This window comes from Thermobia domestica, chromosome 1, assembly GCF_964235325.1.
Source record: "Thermobia domestica chromosome 1, izTheDome1.hap1.1, whole genome shotgun sequence".
NCBI lineage: Eukaryota > Metazoa > Arthropoda > Insecta > Zygentoma > Lepismatidae > Thermobia > Thermobia domestica.
The window spans coordinates 240,281,094-240,295,572 of record NC_137454.1 but is presented as its reverse complement, the minus strand read 5'-3'; the positions used below and the strand labels follow the sequence as shown (position 1 = coordinate 240,295,572).

Genomic DNA, 14,479 nt, shown 5'->3' with positions numbered 1-14,479 from the left:
AATGTGTATGTGAACAATTGTTACATTGCTGTTTGTTTAGTGCTGTTCATGTGTGCAGTGACATGTCTTAATTCTTCTGGAAACTATGTGAATAGACATGATTGAGAACACGTTCATCAGTGTGGACTTGTGTGTGGACTTGTGTTTATTAGTGTTAGTGGGGACTTACAATATTTTTCAAGATGGAGGACTCAGACAGAAGCAAGTTAGTGAAACAACGTGGTGTGTGTAAAAGTCAACTGACAAGAATTCAAAACTACGTAAGTAATATTAATTCAACAACTACAATTAGTCAGGTGAAAGTACGTAAGACTGCAATGATTGAGTTGTATAAAAAGTTCGATGAAGTACAATCACAGTTAGAAATAAATTACGAACAAGTAGAGGACGATGCATATAGGGAGGAGTTTGAAACCAGTTACTATGATGTATTAGCGCAACTAGAGGATTTTATTATTCAGCGTAGCCAGGACTCTCATTCAAACAATTCCTCGAAAAATGAGAATCAGGTGTCAAATGATTAATTAAAATTGCCTCGTGTTGAATTGCCATCATTTGAAGGACGATACGAAAATTGGCTTTCATTTGCAGACAATTTTAAAGTTATGATTCATAATAACGATAACGTGTCAGTGTTGCAAAAGTTCCATTACCTTAGGAGTGCATTGAGAGGGGAGGCGTATGATTTAATAGCGAATCTGCAAGTTACAGAAGCTAATTATAAAATTGCACTTCAATTATTGAAAGACAGGTATGAAAATAAGCGTTTGATTGCAGCTACTCATGTCCGTAATTTGTTACATATTAAATGTATCACAAAGGAAACTACATCAGAATTAAGAGAATTTATTAATACAGCTACTAGTAACTTGAATGCATTACGAGCTTTAGATTTGCAGACACCACTAGAAGAGGTTTTGTTAGTTCAACATTTCGTTTCACAATTAGACAATAACACTAGGCGTGCGTGGGAGTTACAAATCACATATCATTTTTTCCCTCCCTTATCAGAGTTCTTTGCTTTCTTGGAACGTAGGTGTCAAGCATTTGAAATTATAAAAAATACACCATCGCAGGAAGTAGTGTCAAGGTCAAGGGGCGATAAAAATAGACAGAGTGCTGAACCAAAACAAAAAGAAAAAACAACCAAATCATACGTGACAACAACTCAGTCTTTCTGTAACTTTTGTAAACAAAATCTAATACATCAGTTGTTTAAATGTCCTGCATTTTTAAACGCTAAAGCAAAAGAAAGACAAGACTATGTTCGAGATAATTTATTGTGTTTCAATTGTCTCAAAAAAGAATGTAAAGTAAAGACGTGCTGATCAGGTGGCTGTAAACGCTGTTCCAAAAGGCATAATACCTTGCTGCATTATGACGTAATGTCAAAAACAGATGAGAAAACCAGTGTTGCTAATTCACAATCAAGAAATTTTTCGAGTCATTCTAATACGAATAGGGAAAATATGACACAAGGTTCTTATTGCATTTTCAAGGGAAAACCACATGTTACTGTTATGTTATCTACTGCTATAGTAAATGTACGAGATGCAAATGGTAAATTACATCCATGTAGAGTATTATTAGATTCTGCCAGTCAAAGTAATTTTGTGACTGAAAGTTTAGTTCAAAGGTTGCGTCTACCTAAAAATAAACACCGAGTTCCAATTCAAGGTATTAATAGTGTGATTAGTGAAACAAAGCATTGTGTAGATGTACATATAGAATCAAGAATTCGTGAATTTGCAATTGATGTAAACTGTTTAGTTTTGCTCAAAATAACAGATAACATTCCAAGTAGGCCAATTGATCATGCTGATTGGAACTTGCCGACAGACATAGTGTATGCAAATCCTAACTTGCACCAACCAGATACTATTGACATTTTGTTAGGCTCGGAAGTGTTTTTGGACATTTTGCGATCGCATAAACTAACTAGACCAGGGAATTATCCAGTAGTACAAGAGACTGAATTTGGGTACATTTTGGCGGGTAAAGTTCCTACAACAAGAGATTCTAGTATACCACAAGTGTAATTTTTTGTGCAAGAAAGTAACCTTGATAGACAGTTACAGGCATTTTGGGAGCTCGAAACTATACATTCAACAGTCATGACTCAAGAAGAAAGGCAATGTGAACGACACTTTGAGGAAAACACTACCAGAGATAGCAGTGGTCGATTCGTTGTACGTCTGCCAATTAAGCCAAATCATAAACCATTAGGAGAATCATATAATTTAGCTCTTCGTAGATTTTACCAGCTAGAAAGACGGTTGCAGCAGTGTCCAGAAATTAACGAGCAGTACTGTACCTTTATGAGGGAATATGAAGAATTAGATCATATGAAACCAGTGAAAGAAGAACATGAAGATAATGGTATGAAATGTTATCTGCCACATCATGCAGTATTGAAACCATCCAGTACCACAACAAAGCTAAGAGTGGTTTTCGACGCTTCTGCAAAGACTTCAACGGGGGTTTCATTAAACGACATACTCATGACAGGACCAACAATCCAGCAAGATTTACATTCAATTGTCACGAGATTTCGAACCTTTCCTATTGCTTTTACGGCGGATATTCAGTCAATGTATCGAATGATTAAAGTTCATGAAGATGACATTGGACTTCAAAAAATTCTGTGGAGATATTCATCAGTGGAACCAGTCAAGATTTATGAGTTGCAGCGGGTCACATATGGTGAAGCATCATCACCATATTTGGCGACGGCGTGTCTTCGAAGGTTAGCGGAAGAAGAAAGAAGTAAATATCCTCAAGCAGCGACAGTATTGGAACGTGATTTTTATATGGATGATGTAAGCTCAGGATGTCATAACGTTGAACAGGCGTTAAAACTTCAGAAAGAACTTATTCAATTATTGCAAAGCGGTGGGTTTACTTTAAGAAAATGGTGTTCGAACGAGCCAGCATTGTTGGAAGCAGTGCCAGAAGAACATAGGGAAATTCACTTACCGTTTGAATTTGAGTCCGAGTCAGGTGTTTCAACATTGGGTTTATCGTGGAATCCTGCATCAGATAAGCTTCTCATCACCAACAAGTCAGTTAAAGAATGTCTCACGACCAACATACCAACCAAACGTCAAGTGACTTCGACCATAGCAAAAATATTTGATCCTTTAGGACTTATAAGCCCTGTAGTTACTCCGTTCAAGATTTTCTTACAACAAATGTGGATCCATAAGATCAATTGGGATGATCAAATACCATCAGAGCTCTATCAGCAATGGTTAGACCTGTGTCATCATCTTCCAAGTGTTAACGAAATACAAATTGATAGATGTGTAGTATTGAAGAATTATGTTCATGTCGAGATACATGGGTTTGCTGACAGCAGTCAACTTGCGTACGGCTGTTGCATTTATGTTAAAACTGTGGACATTTCAGGCAAAACTACTGTTAAACTTTTGGGTTCTAAATCGAGAATAGCTCCCATTAAAAAGGTAACGTTACCAAGACTTGAAATTTGTGCGGCAATACTTTTGAGCAGGCTGTATCGGAAAATAATTCCGATATTAAACATTTCAGTGAATAGTACTTACTTCTGGACCGATTCAAAAATAGTGCTTGTATGGATATCATCTCCAGCTGCCAGATGGAAGGAGTTCGTGGCAAACAGGGTTGCAGAGATACAGGAGATCACATCAGTCAACCAGTGGCATCATGTGTCGTCAATGGACAATCCAGCCGACATTATTACACGGGGAATGGATCCGAAACAGTTGAAGGAAGCAGATATTTGGTGGCATGGACCCGCATGGCTTGAATCATCTGCATGGCCCGAACAATCAGAAGTGGTAGACGAAGATGTTCCAGAAGAAAGGAAAGTAACGAGCATATCTTTAGCCAGTTATGAAGGTGACATAAGCTGTCTGGGGAAATTTTCATCATTGTGGAAACTATTGCGAGTTATTTGTTTGTGTCGTCGTTTTATTTACAATTGTAAAAATCACAACGAGAAGAAAGTAGGAACTATTTCCACTACTGAAATTAGCGATACTTTACAACAATGCATTAAGCTAATCCAACAGGTTAGTTATTCGCAAGAATTCAAGGACTTAGCTTCATCAGGCCAAGTTTCATCCCAAAGTGAACTTAAATCTTTGTATCCATTTATAGATAATGAACAGTTGCTACGAGTGGGAGGACGACTAAAAAACTCCGACTTACCGTATGATAGCCGACATCAGATCATCTTACCACCTAAAGAGCATCTCACCAAATTGATAATTGAAGCGGAACATAGAAGATTGTTACATGCTGGACCGCAGTTATTGATTTCATCATTGAGGCAAAAATATTGGATTCCACGAGCTAAACAAGTCGTTCGATTTATCATTCATCAGTGTCTAGTTTGTTTTAAATTGAAAGCGTCAGCCTCAGAACAACTAATGGGTCAATTACCATCAGCACGAGTACAGCCAGCTCGAGCTTTTATTCACGTAGGGGTGGATTTCGCCGGTCCCCTAATGATTAAGCAAGGAACTAGATCTCGTAAAGTGACAAAGGCGTATGTTGCAATATTCGTGTGCTTAGCAACCAAAGCGATTCATATGGAGTTAGTGAGTGATTTGAGTAGCCAAGCATTTTTAGCAGCTCTTCGAAGATTTGTATCCAGAAGAGGCAAATTTTCGAACATCTGTAGTGACAACGGAACCAATTTCATTGGAGCTCAGCGAGAACTTAAGGAGCTTCAACAACTACTCAGTTCACAACAATTTCAAAACTCAATTCAAGATGTTGCAGTGCAAGAAGGATTTACATGGCATTTCATTCCACCCAGAGCAAGTCATTTTGCAGGCATTTGGGAAAGTGCAGTGAAGTCATTTAAGATTCATTTAAGAAGGATAGTAGGTTGCACGATTTTGACATTTGAAGAACTCAACACAGTTATAACACAAATAGAAGCCTGTTTGAGTTCAAGACCAATCACCGTTCTATCCAATGATCCCGATGATCCTTCATTTTTGTCGCCAGGACATTTCCTTATTGGTGAACCTTTGATGAGCATTCCGGAACCAAATCTAGTGGACATTCCGACCAACCGATTATCAAGATGGAATCACCTTCAGAAGATGAAGCAGCATTTTTGGAAAAGGTGGTCTCAGGATTATCTACATGAACTCCAGCAGAGAAGAAAATGGACAACAAAACAACCTAATATTTCTATTGGAGATGTAGTTCTAATCAAAGAAGACAATACTCCTCCATTGTCATGGAAATTAGGTGTCATTCAACAAGTGTTTCCGGGAAAAGATGGACTAGTGAGAGTAGTGAGTGTAAACTGTAAAACAGGGACTGTTAAGAGACCAATTACTAAAATTGTACCTTTACCTAAAAGTGATAATGTGGTTTATGTGTAAGTTGATTGACTTGGTTCAATCAAGAGAGGGGAGAATGTAGAGACTTTTATAGTGAGTTTGTATCATTGCCATTATATTTGCATAACGTTTCTCTTTTGTTTTTAAAAAACAGTTTGTGTGTGTGAGTGTCAGCAAGTTGAGCACCAAGAGATCCATACAAGACGGTCCTCCGGAATTCGTACAAAAAAGACAATATAACAGTAAGTTGTAAGTGTTCAGTTGTTGTGTAGTTAGTGCAAATAAACATGTATTCACTTATCACAATTAAGTTGTTTTGTGAACATTTATTCATCAAAAGACAGAACACCCACTATAGTGCAGTGATATTGAAACTCTATTTCTGATCACTATGTTACAAGTTTTTTTTTAACAATTTAGCACAAAAAAGAAGTATTGAACAGTGATGTTCAACATAAACTTACTTCCCTGAAGCTCTATATTTTCAATATAGGGTTTTAGCAAATTAGTTATGTGATGTATTCATCTTTCTGATCTATTTCTCTGTAGCATACGTATGTATCAAAATTTATAAAGTGCGTGTGTAAATAGAAAGCATTACGATAGAAAATAGACGTTTGTTTAATTTTTTTAAGTACATATTACTGAGTTTTTGTTTAGCTGGATTGTTAACACTTGCGAGTTTGATGTGCAAGATCCCCTACTTCCCGTGGGAGCACTAAAATTATCCGGTGTTGATTCAGCGACATGAAATAATTGGGGAACGATCTGAATTATAGGATGTCAATATCCGGAAATCCGGAAATAATGTCGCCTAAAAGGCAATGGATTGACTATGCACCACTCAGTTCAAAGAATGCCATATGATGACCATACATCTTTATGTGTTGTAGCGAAAGGAAGTTTAGTACCTCCTTGTATCTGTTAGCATCATCGATTTCAAGATGCTGCGTAACTAAAGAAACTGAAGAGAATATTACTCTAGCCAGCCATCTGGCTCACACTACTGAAGAAGATAGCGCCTATACTGACACGAGAGGGTCCCACAAGTTGTCGCTCAAATCTGATTGTCACATAGCACATCTGTTAGAGCATTATAAGAAATGAAAATGAGCAAAATTTGAGGTGCTATGGATCAGAAGGATAGGAGCTACGGGGATTCAAAATTTGAATATCCGAAGAATTATATCGTGGAATTATGTACGTTTAAAGTAAATATCTTGAAAACCGTTAAAGCAATCAAAACAAAATTTGCCCAAAATAAAGATAACAAAATGCCCTATCGAAAACTATAAACAGTGTTGCCATAGGTGAAGTAGTGTTGCCAACTCAGCATAAAATATTTTATTATAAATAACACCATATACGATTTGCACAGATTTAAAATGCACTATTATCATTAAACGTAGCAGTGAAGTATAGTGGTAGAGTGTTGCAAACTATTGGAGCTATATGTGCTGAAAATGTGCAATGGAGAAGTGTGACATATGGGAATAAAGGGTAATAATGGATCTGGGTCTTATACTATGAATTTAGTTCAAATGCATAACACAGATAGTATAACATAGCAAAATGTCAGCAGTGTCACAAAATATTGATGCATTTGAAAAACGAAATTGAGTGATGCCATTTTTACGTTTTGTGTCAGCTTCGAAGCTATTTAGGAGTGCAAAGTGGGATCCGAATCACTATGAAAAAGAAAGATAACAATGAAATGCATCTAAGGTGTAAAGTACAACAAAAACATGTCCGAGGCGGGATTGGAACCCGCGATGCCTAATATGTCGATTGTCTAGCCTTTTGGACCACACCGCTATCCGGTCCGACTTAAAACGAAATGAGGTAGTAATAAAATAATTATATTTCCAATGTGAATATGATAATATTATAGTGTACAACATTAATCATATGGTATGTAGGAGAAGAAGTAAAAGAATATGTCACTTAACACAAAAGACACAAACCAAGAAAAAATATTGATTAGATAACCTGGGGAACCAGTTTTCAGAATTAGAAAACACGTGTTTCTTTCCTCGCGTGTATCGCTTTGTTTTCGCGAGTTGTCTGTTTATTTATCGGGGCTACAGAAGTATATTGCAAAATCCTCACTTTTTTCTAATGCATTTCTTTATTACCCTTTGTTCCCACATATCAGACTTCTCCATTGTACATTTTCAGCACATATGTATTCAACACATTCAATAGTATTCAACACATTACCACTACACTTCACTGTTATGTTTACTGATAATAGTGCATTTTAAATCTGTGGGCAATTGTATATGGTGCTATTTATAATAAAATATGTTTATGCTGAGTTGGCAACACTGCTTCACCTATAGAAACAGTGTTTATGGTTTTCGATAGGGCATTTTGTTATCATTATATTAGGCAACTTTTGTTTTGATTGCTTTAACGGTTTTCAAGATATTTACTTTAAACCTACATAATTTCATGATATAATTCTTCGGATATTCAAATTTTGAATTCCTGTAGCTCCTATCCTTCTGGTGCATAGCACCTTAAATTTTGCTCAGGTTCATTTTTCATGATGCTCTATCAGTTGTGCAATGTGGCAATCAGATTTTAGCGACAACTTGTGGGACCCTCCCGTGTGAGTAGGCTAAAGCCTAGGATTATATATTTGACTCCTTCTCCCCCATCTTACACATTACGGAATAAATTAAATTATTTCACTAGAAATTTCCTGTGTGGGCGTTTCTGTGCTACACAGTGGCGGCGTAAGGCAAATTGGAGCCCGAGGCCACTGAAGTACATCGGGGCCCCTTTTTGGACAATCATGATTCATACACTTCTATTTTTGACATTCATTTACATAATCATTCTTTCTGTTTATTCTTCCCTTTTCCGTTGGTGTGTGTGTGTGTGTAGACCATCTTAATGTGGGATATATTAAATAAATGGGGGGATGACATTCAGCATTCCTGTCTATTTTTTTAATGCTCAGAACCCCCTTCAGGCTGGAATCTAAAAATAAAACTGGACCAGGACTATCAGATTTTTCTTTTTTATTCATTTTTAAACAAAGGACAGGATAGAAAAAGGATTAAGGATAGAGGTGTAACGGAAACTACAATCCACGACAGAAATAACATAATCTTAAGAACAAAGAAAACGTAACAACAAAGAATCCAGAATTTATCCTAGTTTCAACGCTTTCTGTAATTAGATGGAATAGTGGAAGTAATGCTCTTAATACATTTAGAGAGAAATTTACGTACAAAACGTAACAAGGAGCTGATACTGAAAAAATGTAAATAATAATATAACCGATGCGATTTCTAAGTGCAAGCTCTATGTTTTCTAGGATTTTCTTGTACGGTTTTCGCCTTTAGTTTTTCTCTTGTACAGTTTCTCATATGGTTAAGTTTATTCATAGTCTCTCATCTGTCTGAGTTTACGCTACATAAGTTTTATTTGATTAGATTTGTCTCCTACAATTAGCCCCATTCACTTTAACATTCGGTTTTTCTCCAGTTATCATACACAATACTTAAACACTTTTTTTTTCTTTTTACCGATGTATCAGTAAATAATGGCTAGAATAGATTTCTTTCCTGCGTGTCTTCTTCACTTATTTTTTACTGTTTCTCTCCAGTGATAATATATGATCTATTAAATCCCACTGCGGATACCGAAATATCAATGAATAGTTAAGCACTAGTTATTTCTCTTCTGCTTCTCTTTTTTACTGTTGTTTCCAGATTTCACACTTGTTTTATGATTATTATTTTGTATTTAATAATTCAATCATGTTTATATTCTGTCACTTACGACTACCTTCATTACCACTTACTAACACACTTAGTATTAGAATATATAACAACAAGTTCTAAATATATTAATTAACTAGCAGCGTTCACCCCGCTTCGCTGCGGTCACCCCGGAACGCAATAAACTTTGTTACTTAGATAATTTTTACTTTTTCGCTTTCAAGTGATATGATAAAAACCATAGAAGATTGCAGTAAATGTTAACATTATATCGCCTGTCATTTATGTTAACCCGCCCCGCTTCGCTGCGGTCACCCCGGAACGCAATAAACTTTGTTACTTAGATAATTTTTACTTTTTCGCTTTCAAGTGATATGATAAAAACCATAGTAGATTGCACTAATGTTAACATTATATCGCCTGTCATTTATGTTAACCCGCCGAGTGACACGGTCATGCGGGTTGCATATAAATACGTTTATTTTTACCTATGATGAACTAACAAAGGATTTGTACGTTATGGACACTTGAATGGTCAATTATCTCAAGACACTGGTAATTAAAAATTAAAGTGATATGATAAAAACCATCTAGGGTCCAAATCCTAATAACCCCCCAAAAATGAAAGAAATTGGTTCAGCCGTATTAGCGTGATGAGGGAACAAAGGATTTGTACGTTCTCTTTTATATATAAGATTGGGGATATATCACAGATTAAATATGTGAGCACAGAATTATGCTACGGCTCGTACCATGCTACTTTTCATTAAGACCTATCATTAGTCAGCTGACATATCTTGACGGCTTTTAACTATTCCTTTGGTATTTTTGTATTTTTATTCTCTTAAGTTGAAACATGAAACTAGTTTCGACAATAGTTCCTCTACTATATTAGCTTGTGTTCCACCAGCATTCACAATACTACCTTCCTTGCTTTAGTACTGCGAAAGTCTCAATTATATTATCAAAATCCAAAGTACATGCTATTTTATTTTCGATAGAAACAATGGCAATATTCGTGAATCTTTCTTGACTGATTGTGGAGCGCAAGTATAATTTTATCAATTTCATTTTGCTGAAAGACGTTTCACATGATGCGACGGATACGACCAACGTTATCAAAATCTGAAAAGCGGTTGCCAAACCTTAGTAAACTTCAAGCCCCATTGAAGATACACACTTCATTATGTCTTGTGGGGAAAAGTCCAGTTGTTCTTTAGCTTTCTGAGCACATCTTAATGAACGGATTATATCCTTACAATCCTGAACTAATTCTACGCTATCCAGGTCATTAGGGTAGAACAAAGCCAAATCAGAGCAACATGCTTTTAGCCTTTCCTCGCTCTCATCATCTAGGTGCTGCACAAAATTGGCGATGGAACACAGGAATCCAAATCTGTATTTCAGGTCATGCATCTGAGTAAATTGGTCATACATTTGTTGTCTCATCTCATCTAGAATTTCATTAATAGAGCGCTTCACTTCAGCCTGTGCAGTCAGGGGTTCATTCTTTGCTTCTCCAGGCATGCATCTCCTCCTCCTACTGTGTATACCCATAGTTATGTTCCATGCTTTGCAACTTCCTTCAGCTCCGGATATGATTTCCTTGGCCAGTTAAAGTTTCCAGGTATCAGTGGTGTCAACCAGGCTCTGTAACTGAATAAGAGTTTGATTGAAACTCATATCCAGTCTGGACTGACCAGGGTAGAAGAGCAGGAATCCCTGCCGGGGCCCCTCTCTAAATATGTATATAAAATAATGAATATTGAATAATATGGAAAGTAAGATAAAACATATCTGCTGTGTTGGATTATAGTTACTCGTGGCAGTTTGTTCCTTTCCATTCGGTGGCTCTCAGTATTGAATGTAGTATTGAAGTCCCATTATTGGAATGAAATTAACAGTATTATAGGGCCCTTTGTTTGTGGCCTAGTAAGAATATACTTCAACAATATGAAGAATGGGACTCCAGTATCTTATTGTCTAAATGAATATTGGGGCCCATAAATGCCAAATGAGACTGACTTGCATTTTATTCAGTAGTATTGCAAAGTTTGTAATGTGTCAATAAATCTAAAATTGATCAATCTATAAATGAATGTCGAATTAAGTCAAAGCACTGTACAAAAGATAAAAACACACTAAAAACCCTACATTAGTTTCTTAGAGTAATGATAAGGGTTAGTAAAGGGTGCATAATCATATGCAAAAATAACGATGTACAAAATAACAAATTGTAATCATTAACAATAGGAAATTTGTGAATTTTTATTTTTATTTAAAGGCCTTTTAGGATGTTAATAATAGGGATAACTAAATTTCTTGTAATGGGGGAATTCAAACTTTCAATTTTGTCCATATCAGATGGTGCTGCATGTTGTTCGCAGACTACTGTACTAGGTAGTCTTGGCCCCTCCCGAAATAAAATTCTGGTTGCGCTACTATGTACCACACACGTATGCACATGAAAATTTAAATATCTGAGCAATTGAAAAAATCTATTGCCATTTTTCCTACGATCGTTTTTTTTTTTTTTTTTTCGATAATCTTATACGCTTTTGCACATTTTCTCCATATCTTATCAGCATTGTTATCAGTCCACTCTTAAGCGGGAAATATCACTTTAAAATGTCAGTAGTCATTCTTTTTATTTGGTTTAGGGTCGCATACTCATATTAGTAGATAAAGACATATCTTCTTCAGATAAATTATTTCTTAAGAAAGACGTTTGATAATAATATCCTTCTTTCAATAATTAAAGAGTTTGATTTACGAATAATCGTTTATATATTTACTTTATTATATTTGTTCGTCTGTTTGTCTGTCCGGGAAACCAAAAAAAAATCTCAAAAATTATTTGATCAATTATCATGAAAGGTCAAAATGTAGAGGAACAGCAATTACGATACAAGTTTGTTTTTCGAGCTGATATTCAAACCGAAAGAGATAGAAACTAACTAGTTCCGATTTTAACTTGGGTTGCTATAAAGTAGAAACAGTAATAGAGAGAGAGAGAAGCGGTTTTCTACAATAGATTAAGTGTTCCAACAATACATAACACCTCCATCCTTAATTCTATTACAACTTAAAGCTTTATTATTGATTTACAGAGCAAGACAATAAGATATAGCGTGAAACAATTTTCTGGAATCGATTAAGCGGTCTAACATGTAAGAATAAGTAGGATATTCTCCTTTCATCGTCAATCCAAACCGGAAGTAGCAGACACCAACCGCTTTCAGTTTTAACGTTCGCCGTCATAGAATAGAAACCGTAATAGTTAGCCAAAAATGTATTGTAATGAATGAAGCGCTCAAAAAGTATATCCCATATCCACTTAATTTCTATACCGAAAGCGGCAGTGGCAGAAATCTATCACTCCGGTTTTAACATTGATAGTTATAAAGTGAAAATGGTAGTAGATAGTGATAGGCGGTTTTCAGCAATCATTTAAGCATCCCAAGATTATATCTAAAATAAAAAGTTTAAAAAATACGATTTGAAGTGAAGAATTGGGATTAATTATCTAAAATGTATACGAACCTTGGAAAGCCAGATCTATTATTCAATCAGATTATGATATCTAAGAGGTTATTCAAGATGGGTTACAGGATTACAATTTGTGTCGGCTACAAAACTAACACCAACAATAGTTCATATATTTGTATAAACCTCCATCACACCAACCATTCAAAACAGTTGCGATGACACATTATGTACAAGCAATAATGCTATCATTCCGTCAGGTCCACGTCCTATAGAAGCCTTGACTTACTCCACAATATCTATAATCCCATTATCTAGAAATACCATGTGTATACCCGCAATCGTAATCCAATTATTTTTCTTTTATATCACTAATATCACTGAATGGTTCTGAATGACATATTGGTGTGTGACTCTCAATTCAACTATGTAAACAATCTTGCAGCAGAAAGACACGATATTGGGGGAAAAATCAATTAATTGCTAAACGTAGTCAATCTCGTACTTACCTATAGGTCATAACACTGCACTACACGAAAGAAATATTGTAAGCAATGCATAACATAAATATACATTTCTGACAGGCATTATTGTAATGGAACATACCTATACCGAGGAACCACTCAGTAGGCCACCCCTCTAATGCACTGAGAATAATCCGTTCTCCGGACAGCGGAATATTGTACAAATATATGGAATCCTCTCGCTTACTACAGAAATCAGTATGGAGCATGCGTTATCTATGTGCTGCATATGCACTGCCCTTAGATGTTACATCATGCCGTTGCAGGATGTCTGACATTTAACAGTTTTCCGTATAACACATGCATCATCCGTATATCACTTATGTTACATCCCTCACGTCAGCTATATGTTATATACGTCCATTTGTATGTGAGATCCTGACCGCCTATATTGTTTCATACGGAAAGTACGTATAGATGAAGCACTTGTATGGAAAATATTATAAAACAAGCTTTTTCAGTTATACGTCTGCTATGCGTTAAGTCCAAAAACTACAGAAATTACGCGTGTAACCTACCTTTTTTAGTACGCCACCTACATTTTTTTTCTTAGTGTAGGCATTTAAAAACAAGTTGTGACCATGTTGTTGATCTATCTCTTCAACAGGCTTCATCGCATCCAACGGATTACCAAGGTAAAACGTCGAAATAAAAGGAACATAGAACACTGCACATAGTTTGATTGCTTACAAATCGGCACATGAAGGAAGTTCTTATCCTAATGCTGCAAACCCTGATTCACCTCTACAATTTCGTTCCTCGACCATTCAAAGAATATCCTATTCTATAACCTGAAAGTTACCGAAAATTCTGTTCACAAAAGCGAACAAGAACTAGATACAGTCCAAGTAATATCGACTTACTTAGTTAATTTCTATATTCGGGGAGAAACCGTTGAAAAACTTATAATTCCGTCGTCGTGACATTCCGCCCAATTTCTAATAACTCCAACCATCACATCGAATCCAGTTTTCGCCTTTGACAGAGTCTCCTACATAAGTTGCAGTCCTTAAGCATCTTAACCAGTAATTAATTTAATATGAACCCCCGTCCTGTTTTCTACTATTCAACCTGGAGAAAATTTTCGTTAACTATGTATGAAATGGAGGGCTAATCTGTAAACACCATCTTCCAATAATATTCATCTCATATTCAGGTTCACGTCTCATATAACCTCGACGCTTAGCTCTAAATCAACTAACCAATGTAGTTCTTAAATAAACATATAGCAACGCATGTTCGTTAAAGAAACATAACTGTCTTTATGTTCTGTTAGTCATTTATTTACTACTTTCTATCCAACACCCCTAGCTCGGAAGAAGCAATCACGCTTTACGGATTATACGTATTAATTAAATTAATTGACGCTTCCTCGCGGTATATGAAGAACTGT

General features: G+C 36.0%; 2 protein-coding genes across 2 annotated transcripts; both read left to right on the top strand.

The window, feature by feature from the left end:
• The first annotated feature begins 605 nt into the window (after nucleotides 1-605).
• On the top strand, nucleotides 606-1,328 carry LOC145679142 (uncharacterized). Its single transcript, XM_081749735.1, has one exon. It carries the CDS (start codon nucleotides 606-608, stop codon nucleotides 1,326-1,328), a length of 723 nt encoding a protein of 240 aa, XP_081605861.1.
• Nucleotides 1,329-2,114: 786 nt separating this feature from the next.
• LOC145679140 (uncharacterized) lies at nucleotides 2,115-5,384 on the top strand. The gene is made up of 2 exons (XM_081749732.1): nucleotides 2,115-3,848; nucleotides 4,053-5,384. Exons 1-2 carry the CDS (start codon nucleotides 2,115-2,117, stop codon nucleotides 5,382-5,384), a joined length of 3,066 nt encoding a protein of 1,021 aa, XP_081605858.1.
• Nucleotides 5,385-14,479: the final 9,095 nt, after the last annotated feature.